This window comes from Anguilla anguilla, chromosome 14 (assembly GCF_013347855.1).
Source record: "Anguilla anguilla isolate fAngAng1 chromosome 14, fAngAng1.pri, whole genome shotgun sequence".
NCBI classification, from domain to species: Eukaryota; Metazoa; Chordata; class Actinopteri; order Anguilliformes; family Anguillidae; genus Anguilla; species Anguilla anguilla.
In genome coordinates, this window is record NC_049214.1 from 16,531,441 (window position 1) to 16,554,865 (window position 23,425).

The 23,425-nt window shown below is 38.7% G+C and overlaps 1 protein-coding gene across 1 annotated transcript in view; it reads left to right on the top strand.

Annotated features, from left to right (window-relative positions):
- Positions 1–9,834: 9,834 nt before the first annotated feature.
- The window catches only part of phf19 (PHD finger protein 19), a 43,502-nt gene continuing 29,911 nt past the window's right edge, over positions 9,835–23,425 (top strand). Inside the window, exons 1-5 of the mRNA XM_035391016.1 lie at positions 9,835–10,197; positions 14,923–15,126; positions 16,986–17,067; positions 18,394–18,489; positions 21,668–21,762. Coding sequence (XP_035246907.1) covers positions 14,947–15,126; positions 16,986–17,067; positions 18,394–18,489; positions 21,668–21,762 — 453 coding nt within the window. The 5' untranslated portion in view covers positions 9,835–10,197; positions 14,923–14,946. The remainder of the gene's footprint in view (positions 10,198–14,922; positions 15,127–16,985; positions 17,068–18,393; positions 18,490–21,667; positions 21,763–23,425) is intronic.

A 23,425-nucleotide genomic window follows, 5' to 3' on the forward strand; every position in this document is an offset into this window, starting at 1 on the left:
CTGAAATAAATTTCCAATGAGGACAAGGCATGCAGAATAGGACAGAGAGACACTGAGGGAGATAGCAACATGAAACTATCAGCCACAATGAGGTAGTTAGATCACTGAAAAACAAAAATCTATTCTTAGACCCAGTGAGAGCCTTTGATAACCTGCCATTTGTCATCTATGGGCGATGCAAGTATTGTCAAAACTTGCTGTGGTTTGTAATATTTTTCCAATGTCCTCAGAGATATGAGGTTTTATATCAGAGTTGATGAATATTAAATAGTCAGTGATATTGTGTGGCTTGGCCTCTTGAGCAGAGACTGATATTATTAATTATAAATTTCCAGTGTGACAGCCAAGCATACAGGAAGTTGAGAAATAGTCCAAAATGACCTCTTAAAAAATGAGGCTGCTACACACATTAAGAGATTACATTGTATAAACCAGGTGGTTACCTAATATATGTATTACTGATCTAAATGCAGATGCCACTTCAGTCTTCCTATTGAAACACTAGCCAGTTGAGCAGTCTTTGTAACTGAAGCTCCTGCCAGCTGTGCCCCAAGAAAGAACCCTCTTTCCGATTCACTTACATTGTTTCCTCTTGCTATCTTGATCCAAAATCAAGGTCACCCAGGCCTACTTCTCCACTCATTTCTGTCTGTATGTTCTGCATGGATTGTGCATTGGATTGGACCAGCATCAGGACAGAGAGCGGTTACACTTCCTAAGTCTCTGACTGAATCTCAACTCCATATTTGTGTGAAAACGCTATTTCAACCAGAACAGATTCCAGAAGATTACTTTCAGTCAGACATGCCAGCAAAAACAATATCAAAAACAAAATTAAGCCAAAAAGAAACACAGCAGGGTATTGTTGTTTCCCCAGAATGTGTTATACCCACAACATAGTTGACCACTGAATATGAAATTTGATAAAGCCAGGGAAATGAATTCGGTTTCCAGCAGCTATGTCCCCTTCCCTGAGTGTGTTTCTCACCGTGGTAAGCTTAATGCTGCAGGTAAAGCCTTTTTAGTCAATGCAAAGGGATTGGGATTCAGAGGCTCTAGCTTAGCCCCATAAATCTATCAGTTATTGTACAATTTGCTGAATCAGCAACCTAATGTACAATACAATCCCATCCTTCTTGTGTGTGTGTGTGTGTACAGTACAGGCCAAAGGTTTTTTTTTTTTTTAGAAAGAGAATTCAGTTAATGTATATGCGTTTACTGAATAACAAACCAAAGTACAAACTTAAAAAAAAAAATTTCTACCAGAAATGACAGAAAAATATTAGTTTTGTTTAAAAATAATTAGGCTTTAATTTAAATACCATTGTAGTGTAAGTGTAAGTAAAATAGGCACTAAAGTTGCAAGAAATATGGGAAAGAAGAAGGAGTTAGGCTTAAGCCGCGTTTCCACCAAAATTACCCGGAACTTTCAGTCCCAGGAACTACTTTACCAGGAACTAAAAGGTTCCTTCAGCCAATGGTTGTCTGCGTTTCCACCGGGGTCTAAAGTACCGCGAAGATTAGGCAAATTAGCCCACTGACTTATGTCGTCGGTCCATCTGTCATATGATTTCTTCTGTAACCCCATACTACCACCGAAGTAGCCTACATTATTTTCTAATAACCGGGACAGCCCGGAGGGGTTTATTCCACTTATATACAACGGGTTACCAACAATGACTATATATGGTTACTTTTGTATTTATTGATTTTCATATATCCTCTCAAACACATTCATTAACAGCAGAAAACATGCACACGTTGTAAACAATTTTCTGTTTTATTACTTTCTCGTCGTCAATTCCATATAGGCTAATCGCAAAATGACAAGAATAGAACGAAAACTCGGACTTGCGTGAAAATGTAAATTAGTAGTGGTACAGCCACCGTTTGCTTTCCTTCGAAGTTACTGCTAGCCGAGCAGCGAAGTGTGCCCTCCAGATGCGAACCATGCACCATAAATGAGTCCATAGTCTTCCTGGTCTTTTCGTGGAATTGAAAAATGGCAGTAAAATTGAGTAAAATTACGGCAGTCTGAAAAAGCTAAAGCGAAGATTACTAGAATTAACCTGTTATTTTACCCGGATAAAAAGTGCGGAAGGTGACTTCCAGTTTGCTTGTACTGTATCACCAATGTTAATTATGCAGAACTACCGCATACCTCACATAACTGTATCAAACGTTTTGAGTCAATTACAACGGGCTAACAAAGAAAATCCGGAAGAACATATTCAGCAACCGAATTAATCCGTTTGAATGTTTTGGTAGCCTACGTAATATGCTGTCCCAGCACGAATGCTTAGCATTTTATAAAACGAATACTAAAGCAAGAAAAGAACAGAAGAGCACACGTTATAATTCCAAGACGTTGACAGGTTATAACCAAAAGTAGGCTACTGCGCCGCATAACATACAAGTTTGATTTGAAGTTATTATGAAAATAAATTGGTTTGCCGCTGCATATTTTCAAACATGGCGGGTAATGGCGGAAAATAAATACAACACAAATGCTACGAGTACTCGACCAATCATAAATGTTCAGCGCTGCAAACTCCACCCAAAAGGTTCCTGTACTTTCGGAAAGTACTACCCCCCGAGCAGGAACGTTTTGGGGGGTAAAACAAAGCCCCCAGAACTAAATTTAGACCCTAGTTCCTGCGGTGGAAACGCACTAAGTTCCCCAAAAGGTTCCTAGTTCCGGGGTATAGTTCCTGCGGTGGAAACGCGGCTTTAGATGTACAGAGCTTAATAAACATAGGTGGCAAGGGTATTCCCAGCAAAATTTAGTTTCCAGGTGCATTGTTCAGTATACACTCAGAAGAGTCCATCTGGCCAGTAATATTAACAGGAGAAGATGAAAAGGGATACTACCAGAGGCAGACAACAAATATCTTGTGGTGTCCAGCAAAAGAAACCATCATAAAACTGCACCATAATTACAGAAGAACTCAGTTCAACTAGAGAGAAACCAGTTTCCCTGAATACAATGAAATGGATATGCACGATAAGCCCGGTAGGCCAAGCACAATCTACTGGACCAAAAAAGATTGGTAGAAGGCAGATGTACATCCTTTTAGACTAGCAGATTGTAGTTTCCGTTTCACTGTATTCAGGGAGACTGGTTTCTCTCTAGCTGAACTGAGTTCTTCTTGTAGCTGTGGTGCAGATTTAGGACAGTTTCTTTTGCTAGACAACACAAGATATTTGTCTTCTGCCTCTTGATCTTCCTGGTCGTCTCCTGTTAATACTTTTGGCCTGTACTGTGTGTGTGTGGGTGTGTGTGTGTGTGTACACACATACACATCTTGTTCTCATTATTTATCAACGAATAATGCAATTATGATACTCCGATTACACTTGTTATTCAAGAATACATTTATTGAGAATAATATATCATTATTACAAGGGGACTAAAGGGAGCTTATTAGGATGCCATTCCCACCACAGTCACCAGACCTGACCCCAATCAAACATCCGTGGGTATTTGAAGAAGGAAAAAGCTAGTCAAATCAAAGTTGGTCGAATCAATGCCAAGCAGACTGAAGGTGGTAATTGAGGTGGAAAAATAATTGATCCTTAAATACGAAGTATAAACAGAGGATCATAATTGTATTAGCCCTTGATAAATAATGAAAACAATCAGTTCTGCACAGTGTCCTTAGGCCTGATGATAGTGGAGTCCTAATTGAAGGTAAGAGATTGAAAAAATGTGGTTGTGGATCACAAATTACAAACTTGTGAGCTACAGCAGTTTTGTGTTACAGTACATGCCTTCAGATCTGCTGCATATGCAGGTTTTATTGCACGTTTTTAACAAACATCCTTTTCAATAATTAACACTTAAACTATACTCATCACCTCCAACAACTAAATGAGTTAAATTTGATTTTCCAAGGCCTTGACATGTCTCACAAATATTTTCATTCTCCTGCTGCTCAGTTTGGCACCGCAATCTATTCACATCTCTTGACATTTCTAAGCTCCCACATGCTAATACAACTAAAGGAATATCTTGTATAACCTGCGAATATATTTTTACTTTAATGACATTGGGCCTCATTCACCAATATCTTCCAATAAGTTTTTTCTTAAATTTGTTCTTGAGAAAATTCCTAAGAAATGTCTACGTCAGATTCACAACGTGTTCTTAAACCGCAGAATTGTTCGCACTTGTTCTTAAAATGATGAATTCCATTGTCCTCGTAAGTGTAAAGCGCGTGCCAGTTGTTCCTAATTAGCATAGGTAAGCGCCCCGCCAATCCCCATAAAAGGGTATGAGACTGCAGGGCCGTGTGCACACAGAAATCGAAAAGAAAAGTTGAGAGCGAACAAAGTCAATAATGCCCAAGCGAAACATGCACAAACATGTCAGCACTCAAATGTGCGTAAGTGTGCTCTTGAGTGTGCATAGATTCTGTTCTTACCTAAGAACAAATCCCAAATAAGAAAACATTGGTGAATGTCAGAATCTTCATGAAAGCTGCGTAAGTGGGTTTTAAGAAGAAAATTCTTCTTAAGAACAGCTGGTGAATGAGGCCCATTGATTTCAGCTTTCTCTGAACTACAGTATGTGTGGAAATGAGGAATTTGCAATACCCAAGGCAAGTACAAATTGAAAGCAGGCAAGGAGCTTTGCTTAATCTGACCATTAAGTACTCTTTGGACTTGGATTCCAATTGTAGGCAATGGTTTCTTTTATGAAACAAAATGATGTCTGGTAGTTTGTCAAATCAATTAAATGTTTTGTTGGAAATTAGCAACAACAAAAAAAAACATGCCTCTTACTCAACCACGTGAGTACGAAAGTGAATTGTATTTAAATTTATCAGAAATTTAGTTTCCACCGCAGGAACTATACCCCGGAACTAGGAACCTTTTGAGGAACTCAGTGCGTTTCCACCGTAGGAACTAGGGTCTAAATTTAGTTCTGGGGGCTTTGTTTCCCCCCCCAAAACGTTCCTGCTCGGGGGGTAGTACTTTCCGAAAGTACAGGAACCTTTTGGGTGGAGCTTGCAGCGCTGAACATTTCTGATTTGTCGAGTACTCGTAGCATTTGTGTTGTATTTATTTTCCGCCATTACCCGCCATGTTTGAAAATATGCAGCGGCAAACCAATTTATTTTCATAATAACTTCAAATCAAACTTGTATGTTATGCGGCGCAGTAGCCTACTTTTGGTTATAGCCTGTCAACGTCTTGGAATTATAACGTGTGCTCTTCTGTTCTTTTCTTGCTTTAGTATTCGTTTTATAAAATGCTAAGCATTCGTGCTGGGACAGCATATTACGTAGGCTACCAAAACATTCAAACGCATTAATTCGGTTGCTGAATATTTTCTTCCGGATTTTCTTTGTTAGCCCGTTGTAATTGACTCAAAACGTTTGATACAGTTATGTGAGGTATGCGGTAGTTCTGCATAATTAACATTGGTGATACAGTACAAGCAAACTGGAAATCACCTTCCGCACTTTTTATCCGGGTAAAATAACAGGTTAATTCTAGTAATCTTCCCTTTAGCTTTTTCAGACTACCGTAATTTTACTCAATTTTACTGCCATTTTTCAATTCCACGAAAAGACTAGGAAGACTATGGACTCATTTATGGTGCATGGTTCGCATCTGGAGGGCACACTTCGCTGCTCGGCTAGCAGTAACTTCGAAGGAAAGCAAACGGTGGCTGTACCACTACTAATTTACATTTTCACGCAAGTCCGAGTTTTCGTTCTATTCTCGTCATTTTGCGATTAGCCTATATGGAATTGACGACGAGAAAGTAATAAAACAGCAAATTGTTTACAACATGTGCATGTTTTCTGCTGTTAATGAATGTGTTTGAGAGGATATATGAAAATCAATAAATACAAAAGTAACCATATATAGTCATTGTTGGTAACCCGTTGTATATAAGTGGAATAAACCCCTCCGGGCTGTCCCGGTTATTAGAAAATAATGTAGGCTACTTCGGTGGTAGTATGGGGTTACAGAAGAAATCATATGACAGATGGACCGACGACAACGTCAGTGGGCTAATTTGCCTAATCTTCGCGGTACTTTAGACCCCGGTGGAAACGCAGACAACCATTGGCTGAAGGAACCTTTTAGTTCCTGGTAAAGTAGTTCCTGAAAGTTCCGGGTAATTTTGGTGGAAACGCGGCTAGAGACTGAGATTTTAAAGGTGTTTCTCAGTGAGACCGAATCAAGGGAAATGACTGTAATCCAGTTAAGTTTCTTCACTTTTATATTGATTTCACACAGCTGGGAGTTATCTCCTGTGTACATAAAAGTGAATACAGTGCACACAGATGACAGGATTGTCAATAACAAATGGAATATGGTTCTGTTCACTTGGTTCAATAAAAAACAAAAAAACAGTAGTACTTTTCCTTAGGGTCTCTTGTGGTAATTAGCTATATGCCTCAGTAAAGCAAAATAATATATTGTCTGGAATGTGCAAAGATTCATGGGATCTGTGCAGTTCCATCAAAGCTCTTCAGAGCTTTTTAGCAATAGGACTGAAGCCATATTTACCTGCATTTCATTATTATTATTTTTTGCCATTTTGACATGATAAATCAATGAATTATTTATCTGGAATTCAATCACTAGATATTGAGGAATTGTTTACACATTTATATAATTTGTTTTTCAGTTTAAAAAAAAAATGTATATGAACTAAATTTCCTGAGAAGAGCTGGCATAAGTTTGGTCAGGGATGTCTACGAGATGTCTGCTTTATGTGTGAAAGTCAGAAAACAAACATAAAACAGAAACTAAGCAAAATCCTGATCATAGCATGGACGGAGTATAGCACAGTGGGTAAGGAACTGGACTTGTAACCGAAAGGTCGCAGGTTCGATTCCCGGGTAGGACATTGCCGTTGTACCCTTGAGCAAGGTACTTAACCGAAATTGCTTCAGTATATATCCAGCTGTATAAATGGATACAATGTAAAAATGTTGTGTAAGTTGCTCTGGATAAGAGCGTCTGCTAAATGCCTGTAATGTAATGTAATAGCACCTGGCCTCCTCACTTGGGCTGATTCCAACCTGGGTGTCTCAGGACAGACTACGGCAGAACGTAAGTCAGCATTAACAAAAGACTCACACATTATGACATGATTTAGAACAAAACTTGCATTTGTGATTAGATGCAGATTATTTTTTTTGGGGGGGGGAACTGTTAAGAAACCTTTCAAAAAATGTCTGGGTGAGATACTGCCAAATTTAATGTTACAAAATATGACTAAAGAGTTATCAGTGATTTTTGCATATTTTCCTCATTCTTCGTCTATATTGGTAACACAGTTATGCTTTTACAATCTGCATCTTGACAAAAGCAATACATCTCTCAGTGTCCCCACATCAATTGGCTTGTTTTTAATTTTCTACCAAGCATATTGTACTATCCCTTACTGAAATAATGTATAGTAATATATAATAATAATAATAATAATAATAATAATGTACTTTCAACACGATGTGATATATAAACGCTTACTGCTACAAGTTCCAGACAACTATAATGCGATCAACTTTTTAAGGGCCAGTATCTGTGATAAGGCATTTTCTGCACATAGTGACACAAACGTTTTTATGCTTCCCTTCAGTTGGATTTGCATTGGTATACCAGTTGATCCTAGAGATTACAGGTAACCATAGTGTGACTGCAGAAAAAGAGGCTTTAGTGGAAAAAAGCCTGATAAATTAAATGGGAAGCCTAAAGAGAGTGCATCTAGCCATGCTTAATATTTGCACAATCTAAATCCTAAACTCAAATGAAAATGGCTTAAATGGTAAAATGATATTAGCACTGACAGCACTATATGCCTGTGACAACCATGAAATTCAATAACTGGTGTGTTCACGGTGGGTAAATATCTGATCAAATGGCTTTCATAAGCAATAAAACCTGGCAAAGTACTTTGTGTTTCTAACTTATCACCTGTATATTTCACTTCACAGATGCACAAAGGGCGATATTGTATGGTTATCAGCCAGCACTGTTCAAAAGCATGGTCTGAAAATAAAAAGGCTGGCCCAGGCTGGTTCTCTTACTATCCAAAAGGGCACCCCAGATTTTCCATCATAGTCCTCAGGCAACCAACATCTAATATAACAAATTCCGACGGATGTTCTCTGCATTCTTCAAAAACAGAGGAGAGATTTAGCTAGATACACATTCAGTGCTAAAGATATCTACAATGTATATAAAATTGGACTTTTCACAGACCAAACACCTGACATAATAATTTATTTATTATGTGGAACAACAGGTTGGGGCTATGACCTCTGTTTGTGTCCATGGCATGTATCATTAATGCTTTTGGAAACAGAATATCTCCTCTTTTTGTTTTTCCACGCACAAAATGTAATTATCATTTTGTCACAAAGATGCACAAAGGGGAAAATGGGTCTGGATGGATGCGAGACGATCATCTTATGGTCTTTATCTGCCATTTCGCCAGACACACTAGGGCTCCTAAAGACACGCATCTGTCATTCCAATTATTTTTGCAAACATAATGGAATGTTTGCCCTTACCTTTCCTCCTCATTCCGGCTATAAACTGCAGTCTCTAAATTGCAGCATTAATGGGTGGCAATTCTGACGCACCTGTGCAAAGCAAGCAATTGAAGCCAAAAAATTAAGTCTGGAAGTCAAACAGTGCAAAGGATAATTGATATAGCAGAAAATGGCAGACAAAACACCAGAAGCACCAGTCGAATACTTCTGATAAAAATAAAACATTTGCATTGCAGCGCCTTGATCATTGTTCAATGTCTGATGTTTGAATATAACATTCGTTTAAATAAAGACTTGTGTTTTTATAAGACATTGTGTTGGTGTGACATGGTGTGATAATACAAAATTTCTCTTCATAAAGTAATTCATTGGTCCTCAAGTGCAATTCTTCTTGAACATATACATTACATTACATTACATTTATTTGGCAGACGCTTTTATCCAAAGCAACGTACAAAAAGTGCATTTCATGGTCATAGACAACTGCTAAACACAGGTTCAGTAAGGTACAATACTTATTTTGTACAGCTATTTCTAACCAAGAACACAGTTTAGTTCACACAGTGAACGTTATTCAGACCTAACCTCTGCAAAGCCAACTAGGCAGAAGAATAAGCTACAGTATTAGGACAAATACAAATTACCAAGAAGTGCTGGGATGGGGCAACATTTAACAAGTGGGGGGGGGGGGGGGGCGGGGAGATTTCGAGTGAAATATACAGCGTGGTGGTGATTAGTCTAAGTATAGTCTGAAGAGATGAGTCTTCAGGCCACGGCGGAAGATGGGTAGTGAGGGGGAGGTTCGGAGAGGGACGGGGAGTTCGTTCCACCACTGGGGAGCTAGGGTGGAGAAGCTCTGTGATCCCTTTGGGCGGGTGGGAGGGGTTACAAGGCGCCCTGCTCCCGCAGAGCAGAGTGGTCGAGCAGGCACATAGAATCGAGTCATGTCCTGCAAGTAGATGGGGGCTGTCCTGTTGGCAGCAGTGTAGGCAAGGGTCAGGGCTTTGTACCGGATCCTGGCAGCGACCGGTAGCCAGTGGAGTGATTGCTAAGTGTGACTCAGGTATTAAACATGCAGTGTGTGTATTCATTCATTATTTGTTCACTGTCTTTTATTTTTTTATGTATAATTGAGTCTGCTAGTCAAAGACAAATTTCCATTTTAACCAAAATGCTAAATAAAGTCGTGCACTTCAGGGTACATTATAAATTGTGTGAATAGGTAGACCAATGTAAATTATATCAGATTACCAACCCGAACAGTGTAGCAAATGTAACAAGTAATACAATCGTCTCCCCTAATTAGAGCCAAAACAAGAATAGACGCACTTGCCATCCCATGCTTTCAATATCGAACTTTTCGAAAGTCTGGGATACTTAACATGTAGCTAGCTATTCAGCTGCAACCTCTGTCACTGATAATGAATGGATAGTCAGCCTACCTAACGTTAGCTGTCTGACTTCCTGAATTATGACGGGACAAAAACGTAAATGCTTCGCGGGAAAAGGCAAAAAATGGCGAAATGCACAACTTAAAACTTGGAGAGCTTGTCAGTTATAGTCATCGTATTGCGCATTAAGTTGCAAAAAACTTAATTAACAAATGCAACCACACTAAAATTGAAGCAAAACGCTTTCTTATTTTCCTGTCCGGCATTGGAGGCCAATCTGAACGGTAAGTGAAGCTACAAGTTCGCTATCTAACCAGCTACAAATGTTAGCTATCTAGCTTTCATATGCTGAGGCATATTTCCCTTCGCTTCGCTTGTTGCTGAGTTAACTTTATTACTTGTTGCATCTAAACAGATGCCGCTTTCCGCTAAAACACTAATCCAAATGACTATTGAAAGTCTGTGTAAAATAAGCCTTTATTCCTTAGCATCTTATTTGCTACGCTGATTTTTAAAATTCTTGCGAGTTCCGTGCAAAGCTAGCATTAGCTAGCTGGCGTCACTCGCTGACCACTCAGCTAGCTAGCCAACCAACGCAAGAAAACGAGTCGTCAACTTAAGAGAACTGTGCCTTTCTAAAGTGGTTAGCTACATTTATCGCTGGAGAAGGAGTATGCATGGAGTGTGGTTTTAAACTGAATGGGACACATTAGGGGTATTCGGGTATTTATTTTGTGGTGTTGCTTTATTTGGAATGCAAAGTAGCCTGCAACGTGGCGTCCATAAGCTATACATGTTGGTTGTACCGGGCTTGTTAGATGTTGTTCTCAATTTAGAGAAATTATTTAACGTTATAAGGCGCTTGTAACGGGTTCAGTTGTTTGTGTTATCCAAAAAAATACCCCTACGAAAGTTCCCGTCATGATGTTGACTTGGGTAAACTTACAAAGCTTGTCCAGTCACCTGGAAATTTGCTTGGTACTTTTTGGACACATGGAGGGAATAAACTAGTAAATAGAAGCTACCTATATACGGTTCAAAACAGTAAGTTATCCGAATCGTGCTCATTAAAAAAATAAATACTGTTTTAAGCACTTGGCTTTGGTTTGGAACTTTCTAAAGACAGTTAATTTGTCAGAACTTGAAAATGTGCGTTGACAACTCAGTGAAGCGGTGATTCTTCCTCCCACTTGGGCACTGTAGCTACAGTTGTGATTGACACTTGCGTGCCTGGATAGCGCTACTGAGGGGCGTGGTTCCCCTAAATGTAGCAGGCAATCCCCATGATAGTAATTCACTGTTTGTCACAGATAAACTACTTTGAAACACATTGACTAAACTGTAACAGATAACTTTAACGCATATAGATCTAAGGATTACACACAGTGTTGCTAGCTAGCTGCCTCGTGAGGCTTGGGTTTTTTTTTTTGTGTGAGAATGCTATTCATGCTTTACTGTGAAGGCAAGGTTTCTAAATGAGTAATTTACCGTTATTGGGCCTAGGTAGGCCTTCCGTGCCGTTGAATTATGGCGGTAGTTTTACATATACATAATATGTGTAGAGGTGTATATGGTAACGTAGCTAATGATCAACGTTTTCTTTAGAATTATTCGGTCTGCCTCAATTTCTTGCACGATGGTCATTTTATGTGCCCCCAACCCCCTTAGAAAATAAGTAAATAAAACCAAGGGGTTTAATCCTCCTTGATAAACTCTGTTGGAATTTTTTTGGAAACGTTACATTTGGTTTGTATTTTGTGTTTTCTAGCCTTTATATATCAATAATATTATATTATCAAAACATTAAATGGCACATGCTCCCGATGAGAACAAGGAGATACTGTCTAGACAGTTATATAGACTGTTATTCCGTTAGTATAAACGTACTGTCTCATATTCAGAGTGAGACCAGGAAGTCAGAAATAACTTTTTTCTTAAATTATCGGCCAACAGTCATACTGTTACGCTCAATATTGTTGCAGTGGTTGCGCTATTAAGAAGAGGACTGTCTAAAGCAGCTCAAGTTGATAAATTTAAATTTGGTCATCCTTTAGCATCAGACTCGTTCTGGTGAAGTATTTTAAGTGCCTTCTGTTAGTTCAAGTACGTAAGCAGTGTCCCCTATTTTGACCAGAAACATTCTTAGAATTTATAATTCATAGAAATGGTTAGCTCTTTTGAGCCAATTATCTAAAAAAATAGGTGTGTCAATCTAACAACTCTTTGTTTTCAGCATCGCTGCTGTATTAACGAGTACACGATCAATGGCAGGTAAATTGAAGAATATAGCGGATAAACAACAAAAAAAGTTTTACGGGTTAAACAAATGTGTATAGATCCAAAATGATATCTCAGTTGAAATCATAGAAGATTCATGCTCAGAAAGACTCAAATTCTTTGGTAAATAGCATTCATCTATTAAACATATTGTTCTGCTGGCAATCTTTAGCCAGAAGCCATACCACCTTGTTGGAAGATAAGTGGAGTTGGTATGGGGGGTTGGGGGTGGTGGTAGGGGTTACATAACAAACTATACACTAGTGTTGTTAATTCAACTACTCCTGTTGTAGTTTGCATAACAACAGTACTTGTTTCTCCAAACCTTAATGCAACTATTTACAATAAAACCAAACCCCAGTACTTCCTTTTACATAATGTGCACTTTGGGTCGCTGTGTTCTGGGTCTCAAAGGACGTTTCCAGTGCCTTCTATTACTCTATATCCTCCACTTACTGCCCATTTACCCTAACTCATACAGTAACCCCTGTAGCCTGTTCCTCAAGAGTGGCTTCATGCTTTTTAAACTAGCCCACAATGAATTTAATAATGGCCCCTGTTAACATTGGTAGAATGCTGAGCATACTTCTATTCCCATTTTCTGTTGTATAAAGCAAAATTAATTAAAACATCACTAATTTTTAACTGCAAAAATATTGTTTTTATTGACAGTAACTTAAGTTTACACCTGCTCTTAACAATTGTAATGTTTCAATGAGGAACTTATTTAAAGCTTTAGAAATAACAATAGCAAGAAATCAATTAGCATAGTCCATCTTAAACAAAACATAGCCTATGTCTATTCAAACTAAAGCAGGGTTATTCCTGTATAGAGAATTCCAAGGCGACTGCCTTGATCATTTTCCTTGCCGCTTAAAAAAAAAAAAATTGTCTGGTGTAGGCAATAATAAAGCCCATTTCAAAAGCCTTGGGCACGGTGAATTACTGTCATGTGAACATGTGACAGCAGCAGTACTCCAGAGTGGCACTGTAGCATAATCAACGCTAAATCATCTCGGGGAGCAAGGCGAGGAAGACGAAGAAAGCTACTGTGCTGCTGTCGTACAACTGTTCTGTGGCTGCGTTTTAAGAGATTGTAATTCTGACCACAGCTGACGCCTCATTATTTTACAATGTAGAATTCTGAGCCCATCCACTTGAAGTCTGCTGGCAATCTGTGTTTGTAAAACTGTTGATTACCGCTGGTTAAACAACTTAATACTGCTACAGCCCATGAAAATGTACGAACCATCAAAACTTTTGAAAAAACATAGATTTTTTGAAACTTCAGTATGAATTCATGTTTTATTCATATTCATTTTTATAAATGACTACGGTAAATGGTAAAATAGTAAAATATTGCTCTTTGAACAAACACTGCTAAAGGGAAACATTAAGTCTCATTTGTGTCTGTAGACATATATGGGACGCAAAACCTATGTACAGATGCTGACTAAATACGGTTTTGGGGATCTAAGTCTTCTTGTAATTGTCTGGTCTCTAAATCATGTAATCTTCACTTCAATGTGTTATAGAAATTGTTCCTGGTATATAATTATTACATGCACAGTCAAGATTGGGGGTCATTTGATGAGAAGGCAATACAAGTCTTCATTTTCTACTGCTAAAACAAAGGTTTCTAGCTCAGTTAAAGTGAGGTGTAATGGATTCCTCAGAATGCTTCAGTATAAATCAGATGCATTTCAGATAATGGCTTCATCCTTGGAATTGTGGCTGGGGTTTAACGATCATACGTCCACCCTTATTTGCATATTAGAGATCACAAATCTTGCTCTCCTGTGAGGGGGATTTTTCAGAGCACTCAGTGAAACTAGGGTTCCTCAGAATGTCTACTATATGAATCAAATGAGTTTTCAGACAACTCTTTCGCACTAGGTATTGTGGCTGTGGTTTAACCCTTGTTCAATTTTGTTTGAAAACACTACCTTTGCCTGATCTTGAGCCAGGAAAAACCCAGAACAATGTGTTGCAACCTAAGGCCAGTTGTCCTATAGCCTAAACCCTTGTCTCTTTAAAAAAGGAAAACAAACAAATTGCAATTTAACTAAATGGAAAAAACAGTGATAGCCCACAGCTCCAGTTTGCTATACAACTCATTAGAATGTGAGTGAATGTTCTTGGTAAGTTGAAGCATTCCTGCTCTGTTGTGCATCATTCTGCTCCTGCAATACCCAATCTGGTATTGTTACCTGAAAATGTGCACTTACATCGTCTAAACCTTCAGACATACTGGCAGATGACTAAGAAAGTATTCTTCAGTCATTTCCTTTGCTGGTTTCTACTCTTTTATTTCCTCCTGCTTGTGCCTGGCTTAACTGAAATTATTAGAGTGGATCATTTTCAATGTAGTTATTAAAGACCAAAACACAAAAATTCTCATGTCAGCACAAATCACTAGTCCTTGTTGCATGTCAAAGAGTTTACTTTTGTACGTAACATACGTAACTCTGGCATCAGTTCCTCTTTTGAAGTAGTATTTTGGCTTAATATTGATTAATGTGCCTCTACCAGTAGTTTACACCACTCTACTGCTTCAACTTTCCCTGCATTTGCAAGCTGAATTGCATAATTTGACTGAACCATTAGTTCTAATATACTTCCCATTTGATAAAACATTTCTTTTGACTTAATATTTTTGGAAATGGTTATGGCATACCATTTCTCTGGTTCACTGATTCTAATTCCTTTTTTTCCTTCCCCCCTCTGCCCAGGAACTGTTGTAGTGACTAGACAGCATGTTGGAATCATCCTATAGGGATATCTACTGCTCAGGGGGTCATGAGCAGCTAGATACCAAGCGATCTCCACACAAAAGAGGGAGGAGTTCTGTTGACATGGAGACGAGTCTGACTGAGGGACAATATGTCTTATGTCGTTGGTCAGACGGGCTGTACTACCTGGGAAAGATCCAGAGGGTGAGTCACCTGTGACAAATAGCAAATTGTCTTGTTATTCAGTGCAAACTGCCCAAAAAGATATTTTTAGGTGTTACAAACATGTAATTAGAAATGAGTTCTCTTGTGATAAAACATTTAGAACTTATTTATTTATAAATAAAAATGTATTTATTCAATTTTGGTGGTCAAACATCTGATGTACAAGAGCATAAAATGCAGTGTGCTTCAGACAAATTTCTCTTTAAAAGCCAACACTTCTTTCCCCTGGGATTAACCATGCCCAAAATAAAATCTGTTATAATTGCAGACTTTGCAAAGGGTATTAAGTGGGAAAGTTTCATTGAACATTATTGTGTTTTATGTTTTTTTTTGTTTTTCCCCAAATATCTCAAACTTAAATTTTTTAAAAATGCTTAGTGTTTTAAATGTTTTGAGGTTTTCTGGAAATAATTAAACAAGTAAAATACACATTTTTAATAGAAACGTTATGTTTAAAAAGCATTTGATATGGGTTTAATTGCCGTTTTTGTGAATTAAGCAAATGCATTTTTCAGACCTTCAGTGAAATATTTATTAAATATGGTCTTGAGGTATGTTTCACTGTTTTTAAATATTTTTGAAATGTCAAACTGAGCACATTATTAGGCTGATGAAGTTGCTTAGACTAAAGGTTACAACACAAACCCTCCAGGTCTTGTGCCTGGCACTTGATAGATAATTGATGTGGATAAATTTTACCCAGTTGGTTGTCAGTGTCATTAAATGCTACTTCCTGTGCCTAATTAAAGCCTGCTCCTGAGAATGGATTAAAATAAGTTAAAAATGCCTGCATGAGAAAAGCCAAATATGCAAAATGTGCCATTAACATTTGGGGAATTGTGGAGAATGTTATTCTGACAAAAAATGTGATGTACTCTACCCCAAAAAAACAAACCATGGTTCGCTAAATAACGGTGGTCTTGGTCCTCTTCCAAGTGAACCCTGATGCACTTTGTTGCTGGTGAGAACACAGTTCTACGACCGTCCAAACTAAAATGTTATCCGGGCCAATTACGAGAAGTGTAGGCTGTGAATTGTGGGTATAAGGTGGAAATTGTAAACGGACGGGAAACATACAAAGTTCCATTTTATGTGTGACCAACTGGAGCAATGATCCACGCTCTCTTGGCTTTTAGTGCATATCATGACCGATAAACAGAGGCCATTTACTCGACTGATCGTATTTGGAACAAATGTAGAGACGTGATTCAGAACGTAGGCAACAGAGCTTGCTTTCTTCGTTGCAAAGTATTTCTAGCAGCTCGTCAGCAAAATAAGACTGTTCAAATCCTGAAGTCTAGACATATGCTCAATTTGAGCTGCTGTTAATGATTTCAGATTAAAAGTAATAAAATGGCCACATAATGCTTTTGATAGTCTATCATTTTTCCTGTACTGTTAGGGGAATGTATGCCTTAATTGGAATCCTCACCAAATGTGTTTCATCGAACACTAACCTGCTCACAGAAATTGCTTAATCTACAAATTGGTGCGCTTGAATCGTTGCAGTGTGAAACCAACCGGGCTAAATGAAAATTATACAATGTAACAAGTAACTGAATCTCTGGTGAGGACTTTAGCAAACAAACTAGGTGTAGAAACAGAATAACGGGAAAGTGAGTTTTGTTTTAACTGCGAAAATAGAATGCCTTTAAATGGATCAGTTGATATTTGCTGGACAGCTAGAGGGGGCTTAAATCATGGCCTGTGACATTTGTCTTGGAGAACTGGTTAATCGCATCACACAGGTGAAAACATTGGTGCTCTCCATGACATGACAGGAGCTCATCTCTAGCTTGTCAATTTTTTTAATATCAAATTGCAATTCCAATGTGTAGGTGAGCCCCTCCAAGCAGAGCTGTTTTGTCACCTTTGAGGACAACTCCAAGTTCTGGGTCCTTTGGAAAGACGTCCAGCATGGTAAGCATTGAGCATATAGCTAGAAATCGATAAGTCTTAGGTGCAGTATGTGGAAAGTAGGGCTGGACAATAAATCGTAATGATAATTGTCAAATATATTTTGAGTTCATCCATCATCGCTGCCATGTAATGCATTAGTGTTCATCTTATTCAGTTATCAGTGTTCATATTATTCAGTTACAATTAATGCGTCCAAATTTTACCTCCAACTACCTCCAAATTTTACAGGCCTCTTGAAATGCTTCCACACACACACACACAAAATACTGTCTTTTGGAAGCACGGCAATGCAGCTTCAATATAATTGACAAAAACATATCACATGATCTTGCTGCTACTGATGGAACATCTGCAGCTGATGGAACAATGCTGATGTTATTTTTTTCCTGGAAGCATTTCACGTGTCTGTGAAGTTTTAAGGTTCACTACCACATCAGGAATAACTAATGAAAACAAGGCTGAAAGAAAGCTCACCCATGGCATTACATTACATTTATTTGGCAGACGCTTTTATCCAAAGCGACGTACAAAAAGTGCATTTCATGTTCATAGACAACTGCTAAACACAGGTTCAGTAAGGTACAATACTTATTTTGTACAGCTATTTCTAGCCAAGAACACAGTTTAGTTCACACAGTGAATGCTATTCAGACCTAACCTCTGCAAAGCCAACTAGGCAGAAGAATAAGCTACAGTATTAGGACAAATACAAATTACCAAGAAGTGCTGGGATGGGGCAACATGTAACAAGTGGGGGGGGGGGGAGATTTAGAGTGAAATATACAGCGTGGTGGTGGTTAGTCTGGGTCCTTTGGAAAGACGTCCAGCGAGGTCACCATAGCCTGGACGAGCAGCTGGGTGGAGTGCGTCGTCAGGTATGGTCGAATCCTTCTGATGTTGCACAGAAGGAATCTGCAGGACCGTGATGTTGCCTTGATATGCTAATGTGATAGTGTCAATTGTTGTTACTGTACTATAGTTTTTAAAAAATTTTATTTTATATTTGTTAACTTTTATCTCTCCCAATCCTAGTGGGAAGTGCTCATTTTATTTTGTACATGATATATTTTTCACCTTATTGTCATATGAAAAATAGAGGTCATTTATCAAAATTGTATTGATTCATTTATGGTTGCTACAACTGTGGAGGGTCAGATCATTTGCCTGTTTGCTGTAAACCCTTAATAACTACCTCAACGCTTATATTTGTGCCCTGTCTGTTGGAGGTGCCATGGACTGGAATTTAACCGTGAGCTTTAATGTCTAAATGAATGATGTGTAAAACATATGCTGGTTTCTTGCCTATTTAACTTATGTTGTCTGTAGCTGGAGTTCCTGGGGAGGAACCGAAATGTGCCGTGTGCTCTGGCAGGGCACTGGTGGACGACAATGAGATCCTCATCTGTGGCAAGTGCGGAATAGGTAAGTTATTACTGGGTCTTCAGTCTTCAGTAAATCTTCAGTAAAGAGGGCTTTGGTTATCCTGGGAAATGTCAGTGTCATTTTCAGGTGCAGCCATGAAGAAAAGGAAATTCAAGTGTTCACATGGGTCAGTGATTTGTAAAAGCGTACGTTAAAAATGCTATAAAAACCTGCTTTTTTTTCCTTCTTGCTTTTGACAAAAGCAATTTAGTGAGGTGGTATTAGTGCTGGGCAATATGGCCTAAAATTTATATCACAATATATTTTGAATTTTGGACGGTAACAACATATATCACGGTATATATTTTTCTCTTAATTTCAACAGAACATGTTTTAAAAGGAGTGCAAGACTCGGGGCTAATTGATCTCTGGAGTTAACTGTAAGGTTATTATTAATTTACCGTTACCATTTTAATGTAAAAGGGAAGTGTACACCCACATGTTTTTTTATTTGCCAGTCAGTGCTGTTACCTGAATTAACAGTTGCAAGGGTTAGCAAGCAGTGATGTAGTCTGTGTGACCCATATCTTTTCCAGGGTTTGACATTACTTATTTTTTTGTTAGTGTTCTTCTTGCAATAGGTACCTTCCCACTGGCCCAGTTGCCAAAATAAATATAACTATTTTATAGGAGACAATATCAACTATGTGCAATAAAAAACGTCAAAATGACAGTCCACAGCAGTGATTAAAAAGGAGCCCTTCAGAGACTTTCCAATCTTTCTTCATTCTGAGTGGTTTGAACAAATCACAGATGCCAAATTTTGAAAATCATGGATCATCTACTTCTTTTCTCGGCTTTATTTTGAGGTGGGGCACTTGCATTTTAACTGAGGATAAAACAAGTACAGCTGAAATAATATAGCCAGCTAACATCTAGTTGGTTTGCTCCCCTAATCACCTTTAGCTCGTGAGCAATAAATAAAGGTAAATGAGTGGGGTGTGTGAGAGAATGAGATGGTGTGCATGAGAGAGTGATATCGTTATAAGTGAGTATACTAGTGTGTGTGAGAGAGTATTATGGTGTGTGTGAGGTATGATTTATGGCCTAAACGGCCTCTCGTACGTGCATTATCCCTTCTAATATGTGTTGCCACACAAAATGTTCCACTTCCAAGTATTAAGGCAAACAGGTGCAACAACAGTATTACACATTTGGACAGACTCCAAATGTATCACATGATAGTATCATGAATGTGAATGTGAACAGAGCTTAACTCCTTCTTGAACTATGCTAAAGTGCCATTGTGTACTAACAGCCAGCACTTCTTTGCCTTTGCCTTTGCTAATGCCAGTTCCCTTGTCACTAGGCTTGTTAGCTGCAGGGTTTGTGAACAAAGAACATTCTTAGAACTTTCCTGCCCCGCAGCACAATGCTTTTCCCCAGGCCAATGAAACTGGGAAGCAGTGTTTCCCACTGGTTGAGATTTGAGGATTTATTTATGGTGGTCGACTCTGTGTGTGTGTTTGGGGGGTGGGGGGGTCTTGCGATTGTGTGTGTGTTGGGGGGTGGGGGGCTGGGTGGGAATTGCATGCAACACAGCGTGCTTGGTTGCAAAGTGCAAGAACATAGCCTACACAAGAAGCCTCTCTCACCACTCCCACCACCCTACCTGAAAATTTTGCCTCGCAGCTTGTGGTATTGGCAGATTTGAACAAGTGGAGCTCTTTGGCAATTTTATCAGAAATTTCCAAACGATAAAAAAAATCTGAAAAATACGCGACTCTCTAAATGTAACAGCGACTTTTAAAAATAGGAGCCTACTATTCTCTTCTAGTAAGCGGACTTGACAGCATTGTGGGGAGGGGCAGCTTGCTGAGCAGAATGGCTGTCAGCTATATGTCACTAACATATGAAAGCAAAAGTAATGAATATGTGGTACTTACAGAAATACATAACTGATGTGCATGTCGACTCACGATGTTCCGAACAAAACATGGGGAGGCGGTGCTTCATGCTGAAGTTGACGTCCATTAAGTTGCATGTTTTCTCCTGATGAATGCGGTTTATTATTGTGGTTGTTTATTGGCTCTCCAATACACTAAAACACTTTGATTGATGTAAATTGGACCAATACTTCCGGAGAAAAGGACAAAACGACTCCACTGCTTCCTGTGTTAGGAATACCATTAGTCTACGTTAAATAAAAAAATAAAAAGAATTGGGACGGGCCGTCCAAATAAACTTTATGTATGGGAAACACTGGGGGAAGTTTAGTGCTACTAGATACTTCACCAGCTCTAATGGTAAACATTGAGTCTGACATAAAAACACTACTCACCACGCCAATTGACTCCTCTAGGGTGGCACAGTACTAATTCAAGCTATGTGCTGGTGTATGCATTTGGTTTAATGTGTACAGATTTTGAGTTTATAACAAGGAGGCCTTTGTCATATGGAATAAGAGAGTGATAGAGATAGATCCTTATCACTCTGTCCTACAAGGTGGTGAAGCAGTTATAACATGAAACGAGACACTATGAAAAATGTTGTTGGAGCACACTTTGCCCTTTTACCAGCTTATCCCACTGAACATCAGTTCTCATTTTTTGCAGTGAGCCTTTCTGCAATATGTATATTATTATTATTTCCTTTTTTTCAATCCTGTCAACAGCTCATTTAGGATTATTGGTGAAAAGATTTAAGGGTGAAAATGGAAGGCAGTGTTACTCCTGTATTTCCATCAGCAGTCCATCAGAGAGCCAGCTCTGAACAAAGCCCAAATTTAAGATCAAAACAAAAAACAGATTCTAGATGAAAACATATCATTTTCAAATTCTGAAATGGATAGTTGTGCTCAGGACACAAAGTTGGCCTTAAAATTAGCAGATGTTTTTGGTCTCACCTGTTGTGCCATGGTAGCATTTGTCTCTCTTTTTTCTGTTTATCTGAGCTAGGCTACAAGCCTGGAGAGTTTGCAGTGTACAGCAGTGTGTACTCCCAGCAGACACAGAGAGTAAATTAAGAAAAATGGGCTGAGATGACTCTTTGATGGTTGTAATTAATTTTCATGAGACTGCTGCAGCAGTGATTGAGTGGGGATGAGAAGGATGTGCTCTGATCCCCAGAGCTTAAATTAGCCAACAGCGTTTGGAAGAGGGACCCCTACACTCCAGTCCAGTTTGAGGACGTTTCCCCAATCTGTATTCACATTTAACTTGTCTTTTGCCCCCATCAGGTTACCACCAGCAGTGCCACCTGCCACAGGTGGAGAGCACCCTGGACTCGTCCCCTTGGTTCTGCCGGAGGTGCATCTTTGCTTTAGCTGTGCGGGTGAGTGAAATTAGGAAGTGCCACATCTTCCCCACGGTACACTGTTCTTACGTAGATCTTTCCCAAGTCCCAGTTTGCATCAGCAGTAATGCCACCGTGCACAATGAGCATTGTAATGTTGAGAAATTAGATTACGTGTGTGCTCTATGAATGTAAGGAAGGTTTGGAAAACTGAGCTAACCTCAGTGCTTGTAATTGACATGATCCTTCTGGGAAATACTCATATATTTGAGAACTATATTAAAAGTAAGGTGACATTTTGCATGTAAATTATTCATAATGTCTTGGCATCAGGTAAAATATCCTTAACAAGTCAAGAATACTGAACCATTGGGAGGAATCAACAGCAGCAATGAAGATTATAAAAATACGGTCTACGTTGCTGTTTTCTTGCAGAATCCAATTTTGCTGGTTTACAACATTTAGGAAATATGCCGGACAAGCTCTTCTTTTTTCAGGCAAAGAAAGTAAATGTAGAAATGACACAATTCCATGTGTTTCCAATCTAGATTCCATGCATTTAGTACAGTTGGTAGACTTGATAGCATTGTCAGTAAAGTCATTACAATCAGAGCATATACAGATTATGTGCTCTACAAAATGATACTGTAAACATTAAACTGAACGGAGAATAACGCTATCAACCTTTTCAAAATGTAAGCATGATGAAAATCGAATAACCAAACTCAATTTAAATGAGCATTGGGCTCTACTGCTCCCTTTATTAATCTTGCTCATTACAGCACAGTCCATATGAAACATTTAACAGCACAGGAGCCATAATTATAAATGTCACACTACACGTAATGTTCCTCATTTCCATATTGCTTTTCTAAACCTAAATGTTTCATGCATTTTATTCAGTGACCTGCTACAAATTAGCCAGGACATTCATTAAACACACTTCCAACTGAGCATGTCCATTTTGTTTTAAACCTTCAAGTGCCCCTACTATACTGATATTAGACCATGCAATGAAATGCATTTAGTCACACCCATTCACATCCTTAATATATACCAGTCTGAAACAACAAAAAAAAGGTAATAGAATGATGGAACAGCTATCGCAACAGCGGCATAATAGTATGCGTCTAAACGCATTGTAAAGAGAGACTGAAAAGGTCACAGCCAATGTGATTGACTATAGACAGATCTTATCTATCTATAGATTGTTCCCAAAGTAGAAAAACAGGGTACGTCTTTGCAACCCGACCTGAACCAGCCCAACAAGCTCTAGCCAAACCCGATAGAGCCTAATCGCTGAAATAACAAGCCAGCAGCACCATAGGCTGGAGCATAATGGAAAATGATGCAGCGTTTCCCACAGGAAAGCTGCTTGTGTGAAGGTACTTGTGATTGCGGAATGGGGGGGAGCAACACTTTCGCCAGCTGTTCTTAATAATGGCACTTAGCTTCTAGTTTTTGTAGTGCTTTTTCACCTAGGAAATTAAAACAGTCGTATTTGAGCTTTCACACTTTTGTCAACAGGTTTTTCTGTTAGATGTGACGTTAAGCTTGTTGCTTGCATCTCTGCAACAGCAGCACAGGAGCCAGTGTCCTCTTTCAGTTTGCAAGTATTTGAGTAAAAAGAAAAATGATTTATGTTTTAATGTTTGACATCGAAACAGGCTAGGCAGCTAGCTTATTACCATTTTTCCTTTTG